A 27,984-nucleotide genomic window follows, 5' to 3' on the forward strand; every position below is an offset into this window, starting at 1 on the left:
AAACCCTTAGTGATGTCTCCTCATTCTCATCATCCCTGTCACTGCTCACACACTTGGAGGAGGACAGCCAGGAAGAGCAAGGAGAAGCAGAACCTGGGCTCCAAGGCAGAGCTTTGATGGATGGACCTGATGGGAGTTGTAGTCTAAAATGCCTGGAAGGAACCAGGCTGAGAACGGCTGCTCCAAACTATGCAGTTGAGGATTGTCTGTGCTTGTGGATTTTGCGGCTCCACTGTTCACTACACAGCCTTGAAAGCTCTTTTCCCTCGCTCTTTGATTCTGTCATCTTGCTAGCGCTTAAAACCTTTTCTTCCAGATTCCTCCATCTACCTCTTTTTCACTTCAAACGCTAAGCACTGTGCTCTGGGCCCAGGACTTCTCAAAGCACGCCTGTTCTGAAACGTGCCGGAAAAGCAGACGGACTTGCTATTCATTCACTATATTTTCATCCCGCTTTTCAGGCGGTGATTGGAGAGGGGAGGGGAAAGGCATAGGAGAGAGAGCAGTTCTTCAAGGCCAGAACAAAGCAGTGAGCCGTAAGAGGGCATTGATTCCCACTTCAGGCCTGCTTCACCTTTCCTTTGCTGGTGCTTCTGCTTGAATAACGGTTGGTGGCTCTCGTTACTCAAGCCAAATGCCCTCTTCCTTCTGCAGCCCCAAGGCAACTGTCCGTTGGAAAGGGGTGTTCTTTTAGGCAGGGCATGCAAGAAGCAGGTTCCCTGTGGCTCCTCCTCCTTTGGTTTATGGATGGGAGACAGGTTGGTCTTCCTGCGGTGCAGGAGGAGCTGACCTCCAGTGGTCCTTGGTCCCCTGACTGATGGCAGAGATAACGAGCCCTGGTCATTCTCTAAACAAGCCAAGCTATGGGCGAGGACAATAACCTTTTATAAACCACAATGTCTGGTTCATCTGGTTGGACCTTGCCCTGGGACTAGTCTGCTCCCTGGGCTCCGCAAATGACTAAAGTTTGACTCTCTCTTGTAAGTGACTGCAGCAGCAACTTAGCACAAGTAGGGAAGGGAATCAGGCTTCCCATCTTGTGGAGGATTGTTTCCTTTTCAATAAGTGGCTACAGCAGCCGCAGGAGGAGCCTGTTGTGATTGGGGAGGGGGGTTCGTACTCTGCAAATTGCTGTTTGAGTGCCTGGCCTGGACCAGTAAGTAAATATTCTGTCTGCATGCATGGTGCTAAAGCAGCAGACAGGTTGCTTCTGTTGCCACTCAGGGCCGGTCCTACCATTAGGCAGAAAGAGGCAACCACCTCACGCTGTTACTCCCGAATCTCCTAGGCATTTTATTCTGTTGCCGCACAACCTGTCCTGGCAATCCTCCACTGCCTTAGTTGCTGTGGGGGATGTTATCACATCGCCTGTGTTCAAGGAAGGTTCGTCTGTAATTCCATGTGGCTTCTGTACCTGGAATGGAGAGGCGTGCCACCTTGTCCTTTGTCTCACACAGTAAAATGTCTTCAGCTGGCCCTTCCACCCTCTCCTGATACTCTCCAACAAGGGTACAGCTTCATCCTCACCTATTCAACAGCAGCACCCAGTGGTAGGAACTGTAGCAGTTACCACAAGAGCTGCCACTAATGTCTGATCTTCACGCAGCTTCATAATGTGAACCTCTCAACCCCAGAGTCCTAGCAGTAACGTGGGGATAGCAGATACCTTGCTTGATGTGCAGACAGTCTCAAGACCCGGCTGTAAAAAGTCTGCATGTCCCAGTTTTTCCTCTTCAAAAAATGTCAACATTTAGATCAGTGATATATTAATAACAATCTTCTCATCATTCTGCCACCCTTCCTCCACAAATATGAGGTTCTGGGCTTGCACAGAGATCTTTCTTTAGTTTAATAGAATATGATACTTACGACGTGGTCTTGTCGCCAAAAACAGCTCAGGTAGGCAGAGCATATGGAATGCGCACCTGCAATCCCACTGCAAAACAGATAGGTCTAATTTTATCTTTTTCGACAGAGACAGCAAAAATGAAAATATTTTTCCCCCAATTTTGTTTATTTGGGGAATGGGAAGTTTTACTGTGCTGATATTGCTTCGCAAATTCACAGTTTAATATGCTGTGTTATTATTTTTAAAGCCCTGCTAGGTGTTTCATAATAGTGGGCACTCTGTTGCCCCTGCAATTATTTGTGCTTGCAATAAAGTCAGTATAAACAATGCTGACCTAAACAAAACACCTTTTAAATTTTGGTTTTATAAGGCAGGAGGAGGATGCTTCTCTTAAAAACAAAAACCTACCAATACACCAATGAATGATTTTCACATCAGACTAGGAGAGAGAGAGAGAGAGAGAGAGAGAGAGAATATCATCCCTAATATAGATATTATTATTATTATTATTATTATTATTATTATTATTATTATTATTATTACCCCACCCATTTTGCTGGGTTTCCCCAGCCACTCTGGGCGGCTTCCAACAGAATAGTAAATGCAACAATATATTAAACATTAAACATTAAAAGCTTCCCTAAACAGGGCTGCCTTCAGATGTCTTCTAAAAGCCTGGTAGTTGTTTTTCTCTTTGACATCTGGTGGGAGGGCATTCCACATGATGGGTGCCACTACCGAGAAGGCTCTGCTTGGTTCCCTGTAACTTGGCTTCTCATAGTGAGGGAACCGCCAGAAGGCCCTTAGCACTGGCCCTCAGTGTTTGCCAATAGAATCCAGGCAGGGCCAGCAACAATAGTCCATCTGGACCAAGGGGTTTTTATTCACAAGGAGTGGATCATTTAAGATTGGTTGCCAATTTGCTTGCTTGGAATAGTATAAAGAGAGAGAGAGAGAGAGAGAGAGAGAGAGATTCAGCTGCATCTCCCTTGATGCCAAAAAATGTTTGACAAGGTTATTGCCGATTTGTTTTGTTATTTTGGAGAAATTTAAATTTGGAAGGTTGGGAATAGACAAATTCAGAGGATAGTTCTATCACTGGGTGATAGCTGTGATGGTTGTGTGGAACCTGTATGTTTGAAAATGGTATATCGCCTAGGTACTGGTTGTTTAGAGGAGCAAGAGTGGCCAAGGACTACTACATTTTAGCCCTACTTATGGATTTCTTGAGGACACCTGGTTGTCTACTGTGGACTAGATGCTGCTTTGCTGTGATTGACCAGAGCTCCTCTTAGTCGAAGTCACATGAGTCACAATGCATATCTGATTACGAGGAGCAAGACATGTTTAGTCCAAATATTAGCGAACATTTATATTTACACGTGTTCAAATTTGTTGCTTGCCATCAACAAACAGTAAATTAATCTAAAGCAACAGTAAATCTGTGTTTCTTGCAACTAATTACACATTTTCCTTGGTCAGCAGAATTGGTCACAACTTTTGAACTCTTCAATCTACAGTTCCTCTTTTTACAGCCATCAGTGTGCTTGTCCCTTATCTGTGCCTAAACCTGCCTCGGTTAAAAATGAATTGTGTGCTTGCATGATGCTTAATTGGTTTAAATGCACTTATTAAAAGGGTGATTTATTTGTTTCTGCAGTGGCCCTGGGATGGACAAACAACGTTCTGGTGGAAGCACATCAGCAGTAGAAACAGCACCAAGAAGAAAGAAGATCAAACTCAGCAAAGAGGACTCGTTTGCAACATTAGATACAGGCCTTTCCCTTGCAGAAGATGAAGCGCTAGTATTACATCTCCTCAACAACCAAAGCTAATTTCCCCCCCTCCCACGCTAATTTCAAAGCTATTTTTGTCTTTGTATCAGAAAGGCACATGGCCAATTTGGTTGCCAATAAATAAATATTGCTGTAAACATTTCTGAGATCATGGTCTTTCCAGCAATTGGCTCTTGGTTTTATTCTGTGAACTGCCCTGAGACCTCCAGGTATAGGGCGGTATATAAATTCAATAAATAATAATAATAATGAGTATCTTCTGATATTTCCCAAACAACCATGCATGGCACTTTGAAGATGAGAGGGACATCATTGCAAAGCAGCTTTCCCCTAACCTGGTGGCCAGATGTTTCGGACTACAATTATTCTTGGGCCCAGCCAGTGTCCATTATCCTCAGCTGTGCTGGCTGCAGCTGATGGGAGTTGTAGTCCAAATATCCGGGCATGTCCCCTTGGGGGAAGGTGAAGTGCAATATTGGTTTGCACATGGAGGCTTCAGTGCCCATCAGAATGACAAGACAGCTCCATGCCAGACAGCTTTTTCAGAAGGTAGAGAGACCAAAAAGGGCTTCATGAATGAGCAAATATTTTTTGTAAAATTTTAATTGTAATGAGCAATACCGTTTTGTTCTTTTGCAAAATAAAACCAGGTATGGGTTCTGTGTGCTGATTTGCCTTACAAGCCTTTGATTTGAAATTCTGAAACTTTGGAATAATGTACCGTATGCCTGTTTTCACTCTCTTCACTCTATTCTCCATCATTTTAAGACATTGCATCTTAAACTGTGGGGTGTGGACCCTTTTACAGTGGCATGGACCACCTGGAAAAGGTGCATGTTAGAAGTTCCAAGCAATCATGAGGAAGGCCAATGAGACGAAAACATGGAAGGTGCCTAAAGAAGCCAGGGTGGCTATCTAAAGAACTTTTAACTGATTTAAGATTTTAAAGGGATATGTACAAAAATGGAAAAAGGGGGAAAGCACCAGAGAGGAATTCAAACAAATATCCAGCACGTGTAAAGTCAGAAAAACTAAAGCACAGAATTAACTCAGGCTTGCTAGAGAGGTTAAAAGCCATAAAAGGGGCTTTTATGGGTATGTCCGTAGCAAAAGGAAGAACAAGTAATAATACCACTATATTCCACTCTGTTCAGACCTCACCTGGAATACTGTGTCCAGTTCTGGGCACCACAGTTCAAGAAGGATACTGACAAGCTGGAACGTGTCCAGAGGAGGGCAACCAAAATTGTCAAAGGCCTGGAAACGATGCCTTATGAGGAACGGCTTAGGGAGCTGGGTATGTTTAGCCTGGAGAAGAGAAGGTTAAGGGGTAATATGATAGCCATTTTCAAATATATACTAAAAGGATGTCATATAGAGGAGGGTGAAAGGTTGTTTTCTGCCGCTCCAGAGAAGCGGACACGGAGCAATGGATTCAAACTACAAGAAAGAAGATTTCACCTAAACATTAGGAAGAACTTCCTGACAGTAAGAGCTGTTCGACAGTGGAATTTGCTGCCAAGGAGTGTGGTGGAGTCTCCTTCTTTGGAGGTCTTTAAGCGGAGGCTTGACAGCCATCTGTCAGGAATGCTTTGATGGTGTTTCCTGCTTGGCTGGGGGTTGGACTGGATGGCCCTTGTGGTCTCTTCCAACTTTATGATTCTATGATTCTGTGATCTGGGTGGTTAGAATGTCCCACTGATGAATGTCTTCACTGATCCACCTTGGATTTGGTGGTTGTGGGCACAATGGCACCGTCCCATTTATCCCAAAGTTTTTTTTGAAGAAAGGAAGCTCAGAAAGTCCTGCCAGTTTCTCCTAATAATGCTTCCTTGTGCGTGATTTTTTTCCTATTCTTTTTCTAGTGCCACTGTTGGGGTTAGTTCTCCAGTCCATAGATGCTTGTATGTGGCAACAGGCTCTGTTCATTCACTGGTGTGCAAATATATCTACATTCTCAGAGGTAAACATAGATGGTGGGTTGGGAGACTACAAGGGTATTTGCATGCCAAAATTCATGCTTACTGTGTGTGTGTGTGTGTGTGAGAGAGAGAGAGAGAGAGAGAGAGAGAGAGAGAGAGAGAGATACCGATTCAGGTGCAAAAAACTTAAAAACAGCAGAGTAGAGATTGAATTTTGATAGCCCCAGCTAATCCCTCTCAGCCACTGGCTGAAAGGTTGGGGTTGTGTTAACAAAGATCAGAAACTTCCAGAATCACTGTAGTTTGTCCTGTTCTCATCCTGCCTAGAGGACTTAAGTTTCTTAATTAGAGCATTTGAAATTTGAAATCAAGAGGATAAGCGGGTGTATTTGGATAGTGGTGACAGCCTTGGTTATTTTCTACTGAAGCTTATATTTTCCTGTAAGCCTTCTGAAGTCCTTAAAAGGTAGGGATCTGGAAGCAGGGATGCAAGTGTTAACAGCATCCTAAGGTGGCATTTCAGAGTCCTGGCTTGACACCCTGTTGATTGGAGTGAGCTGGTGAGCTTATCCCTGGTCTGTCGCACTTTTAACAAGCCCTATTAGGTTTGATGATCCACACCATGAACACGAACAGCTGCTGTCTCTCTGAATCAAGCTGCTGCCCGCTACACTTCTGTGAGCACAGAAGATGCGACCAGAAAAAAGAAAGGAAGGAAATGCGAACAGTAAGGAGGTCGTAGATGCAAGGACTTGCTGGTGGAGGGAATGAAAATTAACATTCTATTCCATTTCGCAACTCTACAGTGCATCATTTTTCTTACTGGTTAAAAATAAGAGAGTCTTCTGGAGCCTTTCCTCAGAAAATAGGCTGATGATGATAAGGGAGCAAATCTGCAATTTTGGAGGAAGACGGAGCTTAGAATGTATTTATCATTTACATATATATCCTGCCTTAACTGCAAGGAGCTCCTCATGACAATGCTGTTATGGGAGGTTTGGCTGAGAGAGAGAGTGTCTGCCTCAAGGTCACACAGTGAGTTTCATGGAGGACTGGGGTTTCGAACCTGCTCTAATTCAACACCCTCGCCACCATACCACAGTATCCAAATATGCACCAGCTATTCCACCCCCTCAAATAACAGGGGGCTGCTTAACAAAAACATCCCAAAGCTTATCAATACTGTGTTGTAAGAGGGATTGCTAAAAGGGATGAATTTGAGCCTTTCATACCCTGTGTCAACAAAGATGGGATGTTGCTGCAGCCTCCAGCAAGCCAAATCATGATGTGGAGGGGTTATATCAACAGACTACATTCTGAGACATGATTTATGAAGTCCCCTTTGGTGCTTCTCTGCTCAATATTGTCATTGTGGTAGGGTACTTTGTCAATTTTGCTTTTCTGTTTTATTGTTTTGACACTTGACCTAACCAGGCTGAGGAAGAAGCTATCTCCTTGCACCTATAAGCCCAGGGTATCCTGAAACCCAAGGTGGCCCTGCATAACTGTATAATGCACATGCTTGGAAACATCTTTGTTTCTTTACATATCTGCCCATTCACTTCTAAAACAGGAGGTGTTGGGGATAGACTTCAAACCAATGAAGCACTTGAGCAAAGTGAATTTAACCCAACCCTGTCTCCCCTTATGGCAGCCCTGTTTAGGGAAGTTTTTAATGACTGATGTTTTAATGTATTTTTAATCCTTTGTTGGAAGCCATATATATTATTACTTCCCTGATCTCAATTCCTGTAATTGTTTTGGAGTTGTGCTATTGAGAAAAGTGGATGCAAGTTCCCCTTTGCTGTAAATATTTTTTTTAACTATCCTCAATTTGCTGTTTTTCTAGAAAAAGAGGTTCCAGACTCAACATGAACACCTCCCTTGTACTCTTATAATGGCAATGGTGACTACCTGAGAGGTGCTGGAAGTGAGTTCTGGCTGGAAAAAAATGCCCTGCTTGGTAAAAAAAGAAAGTAAGATAAAGGACCTCTGGGTGGTTAAGTCCATTTAAAGGCGACTGTGGAGTGCGGCACTCGTCTCACTTTCAGGCCAAGGAAGCCGGCATTTGTTCACAGACAGCTTTCCGGGTCATGTGGCCAGCATGACTGAACCGCTTCTTGTGCAATGGGACACCATGATGAGTGCCAGAGCGCACGGAAATGCTATTTACCTTCCCGCCACAGCAGTACCTATTTAGATAAATAGGTTGGCAGGAGCTGGGACTGAGCAACAGGAGCTCACCTCATCATGCGGATTCGAACCACCAACCTTCTGATCAGCAAGCCCAAGAGGCTCAGTGGTTTAGAGCACAGCACCACCCACTCCCTGCTTATAACAACCCAGTGAGGTAGGTTAGAGACAGAAACAGTGACAGACCCAAGGTCACCCAGTGAGTTTCATGGCTGAGGGGCAGGATTTGAACCTTGGTCTCCCAGGTCCTGCTCCAGCACTTTAACCACTACAGCATATGTTGCTGCGATTGTAATTTGGTATAGATTTTTTCAAAAAATTATTATTTATCATGGAATTGTAGAGTTGGAAGGGACCCCAAGGTTCATCTGGTCCAACCCCCTGCAATGTGGAAATATGTAGGTGGCCCATAGGCCGGGGGAAGCAAACCTGCGACCTTGGGCATTATCCTGCTTTAACCAACTGAGCTAACTGGAAAATCAAGTTTGTATTTGTTTTATTTCTGCACACTGTCTTGTGTAAAGTGAAGGGCAGAATAGAAATCTCTCTCTCTCTCTCTCTCTCTCTCTCTCTCTCTCTCTCTCTCTCACACACACACACACACACACGCCTGGGTCTTTCCCCAGGATTGAACCCAGAGCCTTCTGCATTCAAAGCATGCGCTCTACCACTGAGCCTGTCTGCCAGGAATACTATGCTTTGCTACTCTATATGGACTGTTTACTTCATTTCAACCTGCTGTTTGCCATTTTTTGATTACAGCTCAACTATGCCTTTATCCTGCTAGCATCTGATATCAAGGGACCCTGCATGAGTGACTGCAGTAGAAATTCTTCTTTTGTTAGGTATTGAGTATTCTTTAAAAAACAAAAATCCCCTCTGGCTTGCAAAACGATCTACATACATACATACATATTGGAGAGCTTAACACTCTTGTAATTTTTCTCCATTTAATGCGTTACCATTTAATGCAAGGGTGATTTGACAGATGACAACAATGTGGACGAGAGCTGGACAGGGTGGGATGGGTGGGGGTAAATGATGCTTTTCCTCGATCGATCTTCTGGGATTTAAGTCCCTTCAAACTGGGTAGAGTTGCCAGGATGATGAAAGCACGTTGCAATCCTTGACAACAACTGCGAGAACCAGCCAAAGGCAGAAATAAACTAATCTATAAATTAACAGCGTGATCATTGACTGCTCGCCCAGACGAGCCCAAATACTATGATCTAGTGATAAATAAAGCAGCTTCTGGATATATTGGCTGAAAACACCCTTTTGCTGGTATAATGAGGCTTACCTTTCAAATGACAGAACTTGGTTTATACGCAGGACAGGAAAAATGATTCACCATCAGGTACAAGCAGTTACTATTTTGAACAGTTTATTCTGAACACAACCCTTGGTTCAATCTGGCATTTTATGCACACACAGCACTGGTTCACAATTGGCTATACAAATTCAATTTGCCAAGCATAAAAATGGCTAGTGAATGTCATTCTTTCCCACCTCTGAAGCTTCCTAGTCATGTGAAACTCCTCTCTGCCTATTTTCCTTCTTGCTAGGCATTGCATTGTGGTGCACGAAAGGAAAAAAAAAAAATCACGGTTGAGTAGAACCCAACAGCTATCTGTCTCCCTTTTTTCTGATGCCATGTCCTGAACCCCGGCAAACCTGGCAGCAAATCCCACTGGTGTACGCAGTCCCAAGGGCAAATGTTAGCAAGTAGCTTGGCAGTTCAACAGGTCAAGAGAAACAATCCAGGTTCAATACAGTAAGCCCAGCCCAACAGTCCAACAGGCCAGGTGCCTGCCCCTGCAGCCCATCCAGGGTCAGGGAACCTGGAGGTCAGCCCCCCCCCCCAAAAAAACAGCATGTGGAGCTCCTGGAACACCCAAGTCGTGGTCCATCAATGTGGAAAGTTGAGCAAACTCCCCTTTTACACCTTGAATTGATGCATCTGTGCAGCTGTGTTGTTCCACTTGACGAGACCCGTGACCCTCAACTGTCTTGAGCTTAATCCACCTGAGGGACCTCAAACCTCCTCCCAGGCCTAATGAGTCCCATGATCTTAACCTGGTCCGCTAGTGAGCTGAGCTGTGTTCCCTTGTCTGCCTCAGAGTGCTCCTAGAGTGCACCTCCTGCTGTTCCTGATGCCTCAGAGCCTACCATGTTTGTGGAGACGGAGGTTCCTGTGAACTGACCGCCGCTGTCCCCTGCTGTCCTGTGAGTACCTCCTAACCCCCCGACCTCCCCTTCTCCATCCCCAGCTTGCCCCGCTATGTATCAGTCATGGCTACACCCCTCACCAGACTCCTCATCCCCTTCCCTGTTGTCCTGCTAGATCATGACATGCCAGCACTGCTACCCCTGGGTGCACCAGCCAGCTGGCCCAGAGCAAGAGACCAGCTGTGGCTGCTCAGCATTTACAATAAGAGAGTGGAGCCACTATTTACAATATGGGGAAGGTTGTTGCTGGGTGGGACCTACCAGTGGCATTAGTTCACCTGTCTTCCCAAGTGATGTGTAAAAATTTCCAGAGACACTGCTGATGGAATCTTTCGAGAGGTTGGAGATTGTGTTTATAAGTGGTCTATGTTTCACAAGCGTACAGTAAGGTTGGTAGTACAATAGCTTTGTAAACAAGCATTCTGGCTTCCCTGCGAATGTCCCGGTCCTCAAACACTGTACACTTCAATCGGGAGAAAGGTACACTCGCAGAGCTCAGGTGATGCTAGATTTCGGCATCGATGTCAGCCCTTGTGGAGAGATAACTGCCCAGGTCGGAGAAGTGATTGACATTTTCCAACGTTACACCATTGAGTTGGATTTGTGGCACTGCAGAGGCCAACTGGATGCCTCTTCTGGGAAACCTGCAAGCATGGCCTGAGCACAAGGGCCCTCTCCCATCCCATGTTTTGCAGCAGCTGGTATTCAGAGGCATTGCTACCTCCAACTGAGGAGGCAGAGCATAGCTATTATGGCTAGTAGCCTTTGATAGCCCCCTCATCCATGAATTTGTTTAATGCTCTTTTAAAGCCATCAGAGTTTGTGGCCATCGCTGCATCCTGTCAGAGTGAGTGCCACAGTTTAACTATGAGCTGCGTTTAAAGTTTATTTTTCCTCTGTCTTGGGTCTTCCAACATTCAGCTTCATTGGCTGTCTGTGAGTTCCGGTGTTATGAGAGATGGAGAAAAGTTTTGCATAATCTTATAAACTTCCTTCATGTCACCTCTTACTTGCCTTCTCTCATAACTAAAAAGTCCCAAATGCTGCAACCTTTTCTTATAGGGGAGTCGTTTCACATCAGCGTTACTTGAACTCTCTCCCCCAGCCTCCTCTGAGTTTCTTCCTCACGAAATCTCATGAGATCTCAGTGGGACCCACTATTGCTGCCACTGCTTTGTGGGTGCCACCACACAACCCAAATAAGGGAGGCTTCGGTGACAGGTGGGGGTGCAGCACATTCCTGTTTCACCTCAGATGATGAAAGGGGACACACCACTCCTGCCTTGTCCTTTATGACATCTTGATGTAGCATCCCTGCTAACATTTCTTGGTGATAACTCCATAACAGTGGTCGGTGCCTCCAGATTATTCTTCTGCAATAAAAAATCTCAGCAAAAAGAGTTTTGGAGCATGATGAACATTTGCAGAATAATTTTTTTTCTTCAGAGCTGATAAAAGCTATCTAATCATTAATGCCATTAAAATTGCTGTATCGATCCCTGTGTCAGGAAAATAAATTGGTCAGAGGCCTGCATGATACAAGCCTATTGATTCCACGGACGTTGATGAGATGGATGCTTTCATCACAAGATAGTGTGTTTATACTTTAATTGATATAATCTGTAATTTAATTATAGAGCTGTTGGGTTGCTTGAGGGGGAAATATTTCTTTTTGTTGTTGTTGAACGCTCCAGAATACAAAGACATATAGTTGTGAATGATTCAAAGTTTTTTTTTGGGGGGGGGGGGAGATAAAGAGTCCGCTACTTCAGCAATCTGTCAGACCGTTGCGATTTCCTTCATTAAATCTACCCGGCAACAAAATACAAAATTGTAAGTTCACTGCTGCCGTCTCCAGGAAAACTTTTTGTGGCGCTCTTTCCAATCTCCAGAAAGTTTATCATACAGCTGTTTAACCAACATGCACTCAAGTACGGCCTCTGCAGCTGTGAATGCTTTGGAAAAGCGTCGATAGATGTGTCACTTCTTAGGATAGCAAACACAGAAGGTGAGTGCCAGGAGGATTGCAAGCAAATTGGGGCCACTGGGGAACAAGAAAGAAGCATGAGCGTGCTCAGGGGAACCTTCAGATCTGCAGAAGTACTAAATAAACAAAGGAGAAAGCCACCCAAAACAGCCCAGTGAGGACTGAGCATGGCCAGCAGCCATAAAATGTAGAGGAAGGAGCTGGAATGAACAGAAGCACAATGGGGGTGGGGGGAGAGACAGTGACATGTTCTGCTTGAAGGAAAGGTCTACTCGAACCCTTTAAAATATATATATATATATATATACTGTTATAGACACAGTGGTAGACCAGGCTAGTTTTTTTGTTGGGAGCCACCTTGGTAGTCGAACGGCTTGGCTCCCAAACAAATCAGCTCCTGAACGCCGCAAACCCAGAAGTGAGTGTTCCGGTTTGCGAATGTTTTTTGGAAGTCAAACATCTGGGATGGCTTCCGCGGCTTCTGATTGAGTGCAGGAAGCTCCTGCAGCCAATCGGAAGCTGTGCCTTGGTTTTCGAACTGTTTTGGGAGTCGAACGGACTCCCGGAATAGATTAAGTTCGAAAACCAAGGTACAACTGTAAATAACAATGTTGTTGTTGTTGTTGTTGTTGTTGTTCCCTGGTCAGGCTCTCTTCCAGCCCTCCACCTTGTACAAAATCAGTCATAGTGACTTCTTTATGAAGTTATGAAGTAGGGGTTCCAACGCTCTCGTTTTGTGTTTTCTTATGTATCACACTCACGCCAAGTGTTGAACCCCAACTGCACATCAGCATCAGATTTAGGGTGTTGCAGGCAGTTCATCTGCACAGGTTGCTGAGCCGAGGGGCCACAAAATCGAGAAAAACCATAACTGAGTTTGGGGTTGCCAAATTTTGGCCTTTGCTCCAGGCGCCATATTACCAAAGATTGCCAAAGTCCACCCTTGCATGCATGCATCTAGAAAAAAGAAGCACTTGTCTCACAAACAGCCTCTGGATAAGATTCTGATTCAGAACCTATATGGGTCCAACCCTCCCCGCACCCCCCTCAATATTGCAAATGCTATTTCACAAAAGTCTTTTCTTGACCACCCATCAAGTGGTCTTTTCTTGACCACCCATCTGCTTTGCCGCTTTTGAATTCTTTCCATAGAGGATTGTTGGACAAAAGTCTCGCTAGATCTCTGTGCAGAGACCCCTCTCCTTTGTCTCTCTCAAACACAGTTATGTGTCTCTTTGTCTCTCTTAAACGCAGTCACTCTCTTAATCTTTTACATGTCCGCCCCCCGAGAGGCTCTGATGGATGACATACAAATCAAGAGCTGATGTACGTATAAGGTCCCTCCAGAGCTTTCTGTGCTTCCTGGCAATAAAATAAAATAAAACCCTGCATCTTCATCTCTCTGCATTCCAACTCCCTCCCTCCTTTTAACAGAAGCAATTCTTCTCCACCGCCAAGATTTCTTTCAGCATTCCACAAGAGGATTTTCTTTTTCTGCCCTGGCGCTGTATATGCTACTGGCTGACAACACTGCTCTTTATGACCGTTGAAGGTCCTGACCTTTCTTTTCCATTTTCTTTCCTCGGCGGCAGGTACCAGCCCTATCTAGTTTGCTATAATTGATTCCTGCTCTGATCTTTGCCTTTAAATTAGCTGTTGCAGCTTGCCCATTCCTGCACTCCAAGGAATTTGCCCATAGCTGCTGCTTTTCTGGCTGGCAGGACTTTCCCAGTTGTTTGCTTGTGTTCTTCAAGGATATATTTCTATTGGGGGTGTCCCTTGGTGATGTCATGGGGTTGGGCCCTGATGATGTCACTAACATACCCTGCAACATTTCCCCAATGAAAATAGAGATGTCCTATTTCATCATCATCATCATATTACTACTACTACTACTACTACTACTACTACTACTCCACCCATCTTACAGGGTTGCCCCAGTCACTCTGGGTGGCTTCCAACATATATAAAAACAAAATAAAACATTAAGCATTTCAAAAAACTTCCCTATAAGGGGCTATCTTCAGATGTCTTCTAAAGGCTGTATAGTTACTTTATCTCCATGGCTCGGGGGTCGAATACCCTCCAACCTTTCTCCAACGGAAATAGGGACGTCCTATCATACCCATCAACATTTCTCTGATGAAAATAGGGCTGTCCTAAGGAAAAGCAGGACATTCTGGGATCAACCCCCTGCAACGCAAGAAACTCAGCTAAAGCATCCATGACAGATGGCCACCGCCACCCAGCTTCTGCTTTAAAAACCCCAAGATATGAGAGTCCACAACCTCCCAAGGGTGTCTGTTCCTCTTACTGTCAGAAAGGTCTTCCTGGTGTTTAATCAGAATCTCTTTTCTTGTAACTTGAAGCCATTGGTTCACGTCCTACCATCCAGAGCAGGAGAAAAGAAGCTTGCTCCATCTTCCACACGACAGCCCTATAGATATTTGAATATGGCTGTCATGTCTCCTCTCAGTCTTCTCTTTTCCAGGCTAAGCATACTCAATTCCCTCAACTGTTACTCATAAGGCTTGGTTTCCAGATCCTTGGTCATTTTGGTCACGGTCCTCTGCACACATTCCAGCTTGTCAATATCCTTCTTAAATTGTGGTGCCCAGAACTGGGCGCAGTACCCCAGGTGTGATGACATAGGATGTCAGGGGTATGACAAGTAAACCTTCAGGGTCTCAGACAGACAAGCTTCTTTTCCATGCCTTATTATCCTGAGATCTTTATTGGGAAGCACACAGGGGACTCCAGTTTTCCCATTGGAGCCCATTTGCAAATAATTCAGCAGGAGGCTGAAATTCCATCTTCTTTCATGTTTATATTAAGTCTCTAATTGTTGCTTAAGCCCCTTATTAGTAATGTAAAAAAGCCCCCCCCCCGCTCCTCAAACATATGAAATTATCTTTTGCATGGGGGAACCAAAGATGCAAAATCCCTCCGATAGAAATCTTGATTTGCCCGAGCATCTGCTCTCGATACATTCCATTAGCAGGGCCTGGCCTTACCATTAGTCATGCTGAACAGCTGACTCTGGGTGCCCCGAAAGCTCAGCAACTTGTGTATCACATTTCATTCCGACATCCCAAGGTTCAGTGGATTTATCACAGCACAAAGTTGCACACAGGATGCCAAACAGAGCATCACATAGAAACATATGTGATGTTGGCCTTCTACTGAGTCAGGCTGTTGGCCCATTTAGCTCAATATTGTCTACACTGACTGGCGGCAGCTCTCCGGGGGCTTCATGCAGAGAGTCTCTCCTCGCCCTTCCTGGAGAAATTTTGGGATTGAACCCGAGACCTTCTGTCGCTGAGCTACGGCCCAACCCCCAAAGCAAGGCCAGTTAAAGAGTACAACCCTCAACCATGTGCGGATGTGCAGAGCCCAGAGGGGAATGGGTGTGCAAAGCTGAATGAGATATACGCAGCGATGTCCAACAGGTCAATTGCGATCTACTGGTCGATCCCCAAGTGATTGCTGTTGACTGCGGTCGATTGAGGGCTGCCTTCTGATCACTCCCTTCCGATTGCTTGTTGGAAAAAGCATCGTGTTTAAAGTCTTCGCCCCCCTCCGTCCTCGCTCTGCCCATCTTTTATGTGAAATGGGCAATCATTATTGCTAGTTTAGTTTCTTGTATTGCTGCATTCACCTGTTATCGTCTGTGTTGGTTTTGCACGTCTTATGACCCCCCCTAAAAAAGCTAGACAACTTTGTCACCCCCCAAAAAAGCTCACCAACTTTGGGCTCCCCTAAAAAAGCTGAACAACTTTGGCTTCCCTCCCCCCTCCAATGACAATGGGTAGATCGCTGCCAATTGTTTTATATTGGGAGTAGATCATGGTCTCTAGGGAGTTGGACATGCCTGAGATATACCAATGGAAGGAGAAGAGACAAAAATCTTCCGCAAGGGACACCAGGTGGCAGGGACTTTCATGGTACTCTTTTGGGTGTCTGCCAAAGACATTTTTGTTTAGGTAAGCCTGCCCAGACATGTAGAATACTCATATGTGTTTTAATTTTTTGCTCACTGTGGATTTTAATGATTTTTGAATGTTTCAATGTATGTTTTAAAACATCTTTTTTTTTTTTAAATAAAAAAACCTGCTTAGATTTAACTACAGTCAAGCAGTACATGAATGTGGGGACACACACAAAAGTTCAGGGGCCTGATCTGGCCCCCTCTGTGGTGATATCATCCCTTTAAGACTGGTTTATGGGAATGGGTTACAACCTCAGAAATAATTAGCTGACATACAACTGTCTCCCGTTAAGGCTTCAAGGCCAGTGTCCCCAAGGTATTTGGGTGGAAAAGAGAAACACCCATGGTTTAAGTTCCCATAAAACCTAGATTGGTGGGAGCTCTCGGCAGCCAGCCAAGCTGAGGTCAGCATCTATTTGGGCTTTTGACAGCATCTTGTCCCGTTGCTCAGCCTACTGAGATTTAAGTGTGAGTGTTTATGTTAATTAGCTGGAGAAGTTAAGTGTTTTGTTGTTTTCTTGCCTTCTGAACTATTTTAATCTGTGTCATTATTTGGAGCTTTTCTCTCCTACAGTGTTTTTTTTTTTTTTTTTTTTTTAGTGAAGTCGGTGTATGATTTTGTGAATTTAGGTTTGGTCCGAGTTCCTGAACTCTTTAATTTTGACCTCGCTTTTCAGAGAACAAGGGTCATCCACCACACCTTCCAGCAGATCTTTCTGCACCAATTTTTGCAGGGGGGGGAGGGCTGCCAGCCCGTGTGTGAATGCGAGAGTGTGAGGTGGCTGCCTTACCACTGCTGGCATGCGGCCCTCCAGAGTGTTGGCCAAGGGTGAATGTGGCCCCGAAGGCAAAAAACAGTGAGCTGTCTCTGCTTTAGAACTATAGAAATCCAGATCTCCAGCTTTGGCTCTGAAAGTGTGAACAGCACAAGAATCTCATTTCCTGCCAGAACTTGGATGGAATTCTTCCACACCGAATGCTCTATTCCACTCTTTTGTTTAGGGGTTGGGGATCACCTCAAGAAATATTGGAAATGCACCATGTCTCTTCAATTAGATGTATATGTTAACATTTTATAACACTTTGATCTGTGCTAGTATTGAGCCAATGCCTTTGATTGCGGATTATCCATGTGTGCTTCAGGCAAGTGACCTCACACCTCACAAACTTTGGCAAAAGCGCATATCGGAACAAACACCCATCTTTGTGTTTCAAAGAAAAAGGAGGCTTTTGTGGGCTGAGGACATTTCGGCTCTTGCATCTCCTTGATTTGGGATTTATTCATTTGCATTTTTCCCTTCAATGCAGTTTCACCTTCCTCCCAGCCAGAATCAATTCTGAGTTTAGTAGTTCAGAGAAACATGATTACAAAATGAGAGACATAAATATAGACTTTGGTGTAAAGCTAATGTGCCTCCAAAATGTTTGACTGAAGTAGTTGAGCAACGAAGCTTTTTTGAAGCCACAAGGTTTCTATTCACAGGGTCGAGGGTCATCTATTCCAACCCCCTTCAATGCAGGAATCTCAACTAAAACACCATGACAGTTGGTGGAAAAACTCTGCTTTATATGCATTAAATAGATAAATAACTGATAGTGTTTGTGTGAGGGGAGTTATTGATTTGTTTTTGTTATGTTATGTTATGTTATGTTATGTATTTTGTGTTCTCATTCCGTATTTTTATGTTGTGAACAGCCCTGTGATCTTAGGATGAAGGGAGGAGGTCTACAAATTCGACAACTAAATAATAAATAAATATCCAAAACAAATTTACTCAATTCTCTGATTAATGGCATTACCAGATACTGAAATGGCTATTATTAATCTCTCACAGGTTCATGATTTACGTTTCCTGCTTCATTGCAACTGGTAAAATATCGAATACAGCTCGAGTCCTTGATAAGGCTTGTTTTTGAACCTTGGATCTGTTGCATATCTTACGGAACTGAAATTTTCATGTTACATTTCACAACATGCAGACTAAATTAAGAGGCAGTGGAATAATATAAAGAGATTGAGATGCGCCCTTTATAGCAAGAGTATGCTCAAGAAAATTATCCAGAGGCTTACCAGCCGCTGTCTCTTGATTAAAGTAAATTGGAGATTACCCTCAGTAATTTAGTGAGCACTTGAATGATATAGCCAATTAGAAAATCTAGATTTTGGGCTCCTTGTTTCTTTTTTTAACACCTGGATGCATATGTAGTAGATTTTGAGACATCTGCGTGGAGGATAGAAGTGAGACCTCCAGCAAACAAGGTGACGGTGTCGAGCCCTCCTGTTCAGGTTAGGGATAACTGAATCCACCTACGTCCCATTTGTCTCACAGGTGTCTGTCCATTTCATCCTGCATTTACTAAACTCACTGTATTCTGAATTGTGCGTTTTGCTTCTTTTTTCTGAGCCAAAAACTGTATCCCAAAAATCTGAAGGAGCGTGAAATTGATAGGATAAGTACATTCTGATCAGTGTGTTAGTTAGGGAGGCATAGATTAGGTCTGTTCGCTTTAGGTAAAGGGTAAAAGGGACACCTGACCATTAGGTCCAGTCATGGATGACTCTGGGGTTGCGGCACTCATCTTGCTTTACTGGCCAAGGGAACCAGCATACAGCTTCCGGGTCATGTGGCCAGCATGACTAAGCTGATCCTGGCGAACCAGAGCAGCGCACAGAAACACCGTTTACCTTCCTGCTGGAGTAGTTCCTATTTATCTACTTGCACTTTGACATGCTTTCGAACTGCTAGGTTGGCAGGAGCAGGGACTGAGCAATGGGAGCTCACCCCGTCGCAGGGATTTGAACCGCCAACCTTCTGATCAGCAAGCCCTGGGCTCTGTGGTTTAACCCACAGCACCACCCACTTTAGAGTTCACCAAAATCGAATCCCTCGAGCATCCCTAGTTTGAACCTGTGTTAAGTACTCTTCTTTTACTGACTTGGAGGTAGGGAAGATGTTTCTCGTTTATTTTTTTTATCCTGCCTAGCCCAGCTCTTGCCTGAACCCCATAGCACAGCTTCACACACTTTGAAAACAATAACCAACAAAGCACTTCAGAAATGTTTACAGTACATTGCATTATGTAATGGAGTTATTAATGCGCTTGTCATCGGCTTAGAGGACCACAGAGCATTTCAGTGGCCTGCAGCTATAGCATCTTTGGTCTGCCAAACCTTTCTGTCCTTATCAAGGTAAGTGCAGCTGGAATGAAGACACCTCCAAGGAGCACCTGGTCGCTGCAGGAAGTCAAGTCTGTGGCACTCTTCCCTCTGAGGCATCACTGAGCCAGCACCCTGGTGGATATTGCCTTTTTGCTGAGCACTTGGATGGCATCAAAAAGAACATTTTGTCAGATACCAATTAAAAATTGTACCTCTGCCAAATTTGCACAGTATGTTTCAGTACATTCCTTAGCTACTTCCGTAGGCTCAAATGAAAGGCGCATTGAAGGGGGGAGAAATTATTTTAAACAAGAACAACCTTCAAGCAGGGTGTGAAGAAAGTTATGAATAAAATGTAAAAGGATTATTGCCGTTCCCATATGGCAACAGAAGCACACAAGCGAAGCTTTTCAACAAAACGTTGCAGCGCAAAGTGCTTCTGTTCAGTAAGTCGCTATTCCATGACTGAGCCCTCATTCAACTGTTTTTGAGGAGACCCTTTTTGCTTTTTTATTTAAAAAATAGGCATTACATATTGCATAACCAACTGCCGACACATGTATTAATTTAGAAATTTAAAAATTCAATAAAATATTACAGATAATGGCTTCTCTGAAAGCAACAGATACGATAACACACCCAATAAGTAATTCCATTAGGCCAATATAAACAGAGGATATGGCTATGCATCACCACCAATATTACCTTCGGGGTTTCCCCTTCCTGTTTTTGGAGGGGGGATGTCAGCTCTTTCCCCCTACACTGAATTATTTAATTTCTTCATTGGTGTTTATGGGCAGTGCTGTCTCCCATTGCTGGGGACATTTAAAATAGCTGATCAGTATGAATGAGGGTGTGACCTTTCAAAACAATTGTGTGGTTCACACAACACGAAAAGCTTACCAGGACCATGTCAACATGAGGATTCCCAGAGAGGACTGAACATTGCTCCATTGCAGGTGGTTTTGTACACTTCTGTGCTGCGCTAGTGTGTCATCCGAACCAGGGTTTGTGGTTAAGTTTTTTCCTCGTCAACAGGTCCCCCACCCATGGTGAATGTCAAAGGGGCAAACTCTGCAATAATCTCCAGGAGGACTAAACTTTTGTTTTCATACCACTGTAGTTTCATGTACCCCCCTTTTTTGGGGGGGGGGAGCTGCCAGCACACTGCCCTCTCTAAATCAAACCTGTTTGCCCTCGTCGACATATGTCACCACATTTGACTATCTGTTCCTAGGTGGAAAAGGCATCTTCGAAACAAAATGTGGCACAGAAACTTCTGCAAATCACAGCTGCAGGGAGAGGGGGAAAAGCTTATTTTGGAACAGTGCCAGCCCAACGAACAACTGCACAAAGTGGGGACACAGTCGCGGCTTTGCCCTGTTGTGCTGCAATGGCCAATGCCTTTCCAGCGCAGTGTAGGAAAATGGTGTGTGTGTGTGTGTGTGTGTGTGTGTGTGTGTGGTGTTGTTGTTGTTGTTGTTGCCTGGTTGCCATAGGAACACAGAGGAGGGTTTCCTTTCCCTGCTCAAGGGGGGGTGTATGTTTCCATGCCTCTATACATTTTTTTCTCAGGGGTGATACATTTCACAATAAGTGACCCCCCTCTGTTTTGTGACAGCTCTAGTTTTAAATCCACCCCCCCTTTTGGTCATGCTCCCCTTTCCTACGAAAAAATAAAGGAAGCCCCTGTCATTGAGGAACCCTATTTACTGTGGAAATACCTCTAGAAGTCTTCCATTGCTTTCATTTCCATTGCTTTTCGTGAATTGCTGTCATTAGGTCTGACAGGAATGAGATGGAGCCAATACATTTCCTCCACCTTATGGGGGGGGGGGTCTTAAAGGTGGCAAAGGAAGTAGAAAGTGGGTGCTATTCAGAAAACATGTTTTCTGCCGTGAGAAAACCACTCCCTGGAACAGCATAATGTGAGTGTGTTGTGTGCATGCATGAACCCATGTATATACGTTCTTCTACTAGTGTCAAATTTAGGGCCGTGTCAAATGTTTTGCACCTGAGTATTTTCATGGTGGAAAAAACCAGGCTTTTAAGGGGTGCAATGAGCCCCCTTGGAAGCCTTTCTGCCTTTCATAGCCTTGACACAATGCTGCTTTGCTGCCATTTCGGAGCTTGCCTCCTTCATTGTGTGATCCCAGCCAATCAGGGGTCACTTGGTGAATATGAAGATGCGACAGTGCATTGTAGCCAATCAGGTATGGGCTTGTGACAGTGGCATTGTGGGTAAATGGAGCCCTGCTGCTGAGACAACTGGTCTGACACCTCCCTTTCTGCTGCCTTGTATGATGAATCAGAGCAGGGCAAGTAAGGAGCACCAGCTCCTGTTGCCTTGGATTGGCGGCACTGAGCCCCCCACAAATCACCCCAAGGGGGCTGTTTCTAGGGGAGTAAAAAATGTTGGTGGAAACCTGCCTTCCATTTCAACTCTGTTCTTTTGCAAACCCAAAGATCAATGCAGGGATTTGATTTAAAAGCCTCATAATTTTCTAACTATTTTCAGGGACCACGGTTGTAATTTAGATCTTAAAATAATTTGACAGCATCTAATGTGTTTTAATAGAAGTCAGGGATATATTGAACATCTCCCATTATATTACATTTCCATGCCAAGGAAATTAATTATCCTGCAATTCTTTTTCTTTCCCTTTCCCCCCCCTAAAAAGTTTTTTTTTTCTCAGCTACTTCAGAAATTGACTTTCAGGAAAAGCAGCTTTGTAAATAACTCATAGTTTATTCAGTGTTATTGGTTTGACAGAATGTGATAATCTGACACTGTCCTTTAATTTTTTTAAAAAAAAAACTCCTTCATTTAATTGCAGTGATTTATAAAGCAAAATTTATTTTATCCCTGGCACTGGGTGCTGATATTTTAAAATGGTTAATCTTTATAGAAATCTAAGAAGCCCATAAATTATAGGGATATTTAACATTTACACCAAATCAATGTAACAGCGATAGGGATTGCCTGTACAGTGGAACCTTGATTTATGAACTTAATCTGTTCCGGAAGTCCGTTCTTAAACCAAAGCTTTCTTAAACCAAGGCGTGCTTTCCCATAGCAGTGGAGGACTCAGGGCTGCTGCAGATGAGGTCCTTGGGGGAAAATAGTATAGTGGTACCTTGGTTTAAGAAGAGCTTAGTTTATGAACAACTTGGATCAAGAACGCTGCAAACCCAGAAGTAGGTGTTTTGGTTTGTGAACTTTGCCTTGGAAGCAGAACATGTTTCACTTCCTGTTGAGTGTGTTCCATTGAGTCCCCCACTGCTATGGGAAAGCACACCTTGGTTTAAGAATGCTTTGGTTTAAGAACGGACTTCCGGAACAGAAGCGTTTTTTCTTTGCCAATGTAGCTGAGTCCCTGTTTCTTGGTACACCACTAGGGGGTGCACTGGGCCAGTGATGAATTGTGGGGTCTCAAATTTCAGTGGCGCCCAGTATCACAGCAGGAGACAACTGGGCATGGGGGGGGGGTGAGAGATAAGAGGGCCTTTGTAGCATCGCATGGGAATGTGATAATCATACATTTCTTTAATCAATATGTTCTACTGTACTAAATGGACGACAGAGGATGAGATGGTTGGACAGTGTTCTCGAAGCTACTAACATGAGTTTGGCCAAACTGCGAGAGGCAGTGAAGGATAGGCGTGCCTGGCGTGCTCTGGTCCATGGGGTCACGAAGAGTCGGACACGACTGAACGACTGAACAACAACAACAACAACAACAACTGTACTAAAGGCAGGACTTCAGCAATGGGGCTGTGTGTTCTCCTGAAATTCGTCCTTAGAGCCATAATTTTAGAAGTCCATTCAAATGCCCATTCCCCTATTTTGCAGTATTAATGGTGCTAATTATTACTTTGTTTAGTCGATGGCAAAAATCCTGGCTTCTACAGCGAGCCTTGGCTGCAACCCAAGCAACTCAATCAGTATTAATTTGCCCTCCCTGCAATTGATACAATAGTCAATAATTTTAGTATAAGGGTATTTAATAACGGCTAAAATGCTCAGAATTGAGAATATTCCTCACCCAAATTAAATTAATTAGGGAGAGCTCTACTGCAGACGATTTGCCCAAGCACACAAAATCAATGAGCTGTATTGCCTAGGACAAAGAGTTTCCTTGATACACACCAAAGAAAACTGATATTGGGTGGTCAGTTAGGTACTTGGTGTTGAATTGCTATCAGCACAATTGTATATACTCCAAAGGATTGCTGCTGCAAACCATGAACTCCCACTATCACAGAACCTGTCATCAAATTGTTTTACCTCAGCTCACCCTGTTGAGAGGCCCTGAAATTCACATCTTCCATCATTCCACTCTGAGCTGCACCCCCCCCCCGCTAGGTACAGTCTGAAACCCCAAGCTGAATGACACTAAGCTTCAGTGAGAGCCAGTGTGGTGTAGTGGTTAAGAGTGGCAGACTCGTTATCTGGGGAACCGGGTTCGCGTCTCCACTCCTCCACATGCAGCTGCTGGGTGACCTTGGGCTAGTCACACTTCTCTGAAGTCTCTCAGCCCCACTCACCTCACAGAGTGTTTGTTGTAGGGGAGGAAGGGAAAGGAGAATGTTAGCCGCTTTGAGACTCCTTCGGGTAGTGAAAAGCGGGATATCAAATCCAAACTCTTCTTCTTCTTCTTCTTCTTCTTCTTCTTCTTCTTCTTCTTCTTCTTCTTCTTCTTCTTCTTCTAAAACTTCTCTTACTCTTTGGAGGAACATGTGACTGAAGTACTCAATGTAGGGTGACAGGAAATTAGATTTGTGAAAAGACTTTAATACTGGAAAGAGTAAAAAAAAAAAGTAATTTCCAATACTACTTAAAAATGTAAGAATGAAGGCCTATCTAGTCCAGCGTCCTGTTTTCCACAGTGGCCAATCAGATGACTTTGGAAGGCCCACAAGCAGGATGTTGTCCTCTCAGTGTTGTTCCCCACTGACTGGTATTCATTGGCATGCTGCCTGTGATCCTGAAGGGAGCATATAGACATTGCAACTGGTAGCCATTGATCTCTCTTTCCTCCATTTTGTCTATTCCTCTTGTAAAGCTAAGTTGGTGGTCATCACCATGCCTTGTGGAACTGAATTCCATTGCTTTAACTATGTGCTGGGTGAAGAAGTCCTTTGTTTCTTCAAGGTGCCCTTCCACAGCGACGTTTACCTTGGGGTATCTGGTCTGGGTTCAGCTACATCAGGTATGGGAGAGTGAACTCAAGTACGTTGGAAAGAGAAGAGTAATCAGGTCCTTAAATGACTCTTGCAGAAGAGGGCGAGGAAGGGTAATGAAACAAAATTAGGAAGCTTATTAGCTCTCCAGCTTCAGGGAAATACTCCAACCCAGATGGACTCCTGACAGAGCCCTATCAAATTTTCATAGATGCAATTAGTTTACTCCATTTAAAGCCATTCAATTAGAGGTTTCCAATTAAGTTGCAACCCCTATCATTAAAACATTATTAACCCTCCCCGGCTATACAAGTAACATGAAAGACGTACTCGGTAGAGATGGGCAAATTGGTTTGTTTAAAATGAACGTCTCTCACCTGAAGCAGATGTACCATTTATTCAAGAATGTCCTCTCACTGTACTGAAGGGGCTCTGAGAAGGTTGTCACCCCTAATTAAGTACTTATTTGTTTATTTAACAATTCCTATGGTGCCTAGTACCAATACAAACCGAAAGCCAATGTGGTCCTGGGATAGTATACACTGAAAAGGCAAGAATTCTAATTCATGTTTGGATCTGGCATCATGAATAAGAGCGAGTCACAGTATCCTATCTGTAAAATGGGAATAACATGCCACTTTCTTCAGGTCTGTTGCAGGACTATGGGCAAAACAAAGGAACAGGCATCTCTCAGAGACTTAGCAATCTAAATAAATAAGAATAATAATGGCACCTTATTTAGGAATTATTTTAGTGACAAAATTCATAGACCGCTTGCTCAAAAAAAAAAAATGACAACCTCTAAGTGGTGTGCAGTTTCAGTTATATATAAAACATGACTAAAATTCACAGACCCATTAAAAACACATATGCATAAAACCATCATGAAAAACAATGAAAAAAACCAATCAAACATTTAAAGAAATGAAAGTAAATTACGTGCCTGGATAGGCTTTCTGAGGCAGAAAGGGTTTCAGCACTGAAGGAATGACTCATTGCACGTGGTAGAGATGAACCACAATGCAGCCCAGACTGAAGAGCTTTATTTTTTATTTTTATTAATTTGTTATTGAGTTTTGCTTTACATACATCCACAAAAAGATTCCATCCAAAGTTCAAACTAAAAATAAAAATAAACACAAAAAGATACATAATAACTAAATTTCTTTCCCTCCACCAGTTACCCATGATTAGTATTTTGCATTATCAAATCTAAGCACTCTAGTCTTTTGAGTTGACTTCTGTCCACCACCTCAATTTGAGTCACACTTTTATTTCCTTAACTGCCTTCTTCAAACGTTTTTTTCATTTCTTGGTATTAACTTATTTAATTATAGTAACTGTTTTGTCTATTGCAAAAAAAAACTAATCAAAGCATAATAAAGGTTTTATTTGAGAACAATGTTTTTCTAGCTAATTTTTTATAACACTCCCATTCCTTACTGAACCTTTGGCTTATTCGGTTCCTAATTATTTCTGTCATTTTAGCCAGCTCAATGTATTCAAATAACTTTGTCTGCTACTGTTCCTTTGTTGGAATCTAGCAATTAGCATTCTTGCCGCTGTAGTGGCGTATAAAAATATCCTTCTTTTATTGCTTGGAATATCTGGTGATAGTAAACCCAAGAGAAATGCTTCGGGCTTTTTGACAAAAGTTTGTTTAAACATTTTTTCCAGTTCTTCATAAATACTATCCCAAAAGTTTCTAATTTTCTTACATCCCCACCACATATGTAACATTGTTCCTTCTACCTGCTTACACCTCCAACATTTATTTGAGTTTGTTTTGTACAACTTTGCTAGTTTACTAGGTATTAAATACCACCTGTAAAAGAGCTGACTCAAGAGCTTTCACAATGCTGTATTGGACTGTGGTCCCAGTGTGGTTTAGAATGGACAGAATGTTGGATTGATCTGAGGAGATCTGTGTTCCTATTCCTGCTCAGCCATGAAGCTCAGCCTAACCAAACCTCACGTGGCTGCTATGGGGATGAAATAATATATATATAACTTCATTTAGTTAAGGCATTTATATACCACTTTTCAAGCAGATCTCGCAAAGACCACATAACACTGGTCTTGAAAGACCTACCTCGGCTCCCAGTACATTTCCGAGCACAATTCAAAGTGTTGGTGCTGACCTTTAGAGCCCTAAACGGCCTTGGCCCAGTATACCTGAAGGAGAGTCTCCACCCCCATCGTTCAGCCCAGACACTTGGTCCAGTGCCGAGGGTCTTCTGGCAGTTCCCTCGCTGCAAGAAGCCAAGTTACAGGGAACCAGGCAGAGGGCCTTCTCGGTAGTGGCACCCGCCCTGTGGAATGCCCTCCCACCAGGTGTCAAAGAGAAAAACAACTACCAGACTTCTAGAAGACATCTGAAGGCAGCCCTGTTTAGAGAAGCTTTTAATGTTTAACAGACTATTGTATTTTAATATTTTGCTGGAAGCAGTTGACAAAAGACCATTATAAGAATGAGCGTCAATCTGATTTTTAAAAACAAAATTGCCATATACTCTGCAGTCTTCACCATGTCTACTGAGAAGTAAGTCCAACTGAATTCAGTGGGGCCTATTCCCAGATAACTAGAGTTAGGATTGCAGCTATAGTTCCTTGAGAGTTTAAGAAGAAGAATCTGCTGGATCAGGCCAATGGCCCATGTAGTCAAGCATCCTGTCTGCAGAGCAGCCAACCAGATGCCTATGGGAAGCCTGCAGGCAGAACCTGAGTTTCCAGCAATTGATATTTTTAGAGACAGTATTGGAAGCAGAACATAGCCATTGTGGCTAGTAATCTCCTAGGTGGAAGGGCGGGATGCTAATATGATGGGGAAAATAATTATTGATGTTTAAGGTATTGCAAGTTCTGTGTGTGTTTGTCCAAAAGCAAACTGTTTTCAATTATTATTTCTTTGCTTACAAAAGGTCCCCCCCCCATGATGTTGATTAAAAAATCAAGAGCGTATCAGTTACATATAAAATGCTAATATGAATCATTCAGGCTATATTAACTTAAAACTTTACTTTTCTGGCACTGCTTATGCATTCACTTTTTAATAATATTGAAAAACAGGGGAATAGGATATGCAGAATTATCTCTTGTAGGTGAACAGCTTATTGAGAGATTATAAAGCTGCTATAAATCTTTGGAGCTAGGATGCTTGAAGGAACTACTTTTGAACCAGCACTTATAGGCAGAGGAGGCTGTAAATTGAAATGAGCTAATAAAACATAATACAGTGTAAAATGTCACACACTGCCAAATCCTTCTCATAATCTAGCAGTTGTCGCTACCAGACTGTCAGTGTTTTACAGGGATTCAAGAGCACACTAGGAATCTAGGTTTGCACAACTAGAGTGGATTAAAATGCTGTGTTGCCCTGCCATAACAAACCCACTTTAAAAAGCAAAGCCGAGCCATATGTTTTGCAGTTAGGAAAGTGACAGGGAAAGTAGGGCTGTAAAATGAGATGAAACAAATGAATAAGGGGAAGACGTGCAAACACCCTCTAAGCAAATCAAGATGAATGCTCAAGAAAGATGGCACATTGTTGAAACTCCATGTAAGCTTTATGCAAAAGAAACAAGATGAAAGTGGAATAAATCCATCTCTCAGTATCCCTCGCCAATCAATCCATGCTTATATCCCAGTATGTCCCTGTTGTTGCACTTCACTTCTT

The 27,984-nt window shown here is 43.4% G+C and overlaps 1 protein-coding gene across 1 annotated transcript in view; it reads left to right on the top strand.

Annotated features, from left to right (window-relative positions):
* Positions 1-3,794, top strand: part of DDX10 (DEAD-box helicase 10) — a 151,909-nt gene extending 148,115 nt beyond the window's left edge. Inside the window, exon 18 of the mRNA XM_033146258.1 lies at positions 3,510-3,794. Coding sequence (XP_033002149.1) covers positions 3,510-3,684 — 175 coding nt within the window. The 3' untranslated portion in view covers positions 3,685-3,794. The remainder of the gene's footprint in view (positions 1-3,509) is intronic.
* Positions 3,795-27,984: the final 24,190 nt, after the last annotated feature.

This window comes from Lacerta agilis, chromosome 4 (assembly GCF_009819535.1).
Source record: "Lacerta agilis isolate rLacAgi1 chromosome 4, rLacAgi1.pri, whole genome shotgun sequence".
Classification (NCBI taxonomy): Eukaryota; Metazoa; Chordata; class Lepidosauria; order Squamata; family Lacertidae; genus Lacerta; species Lacerta agilis.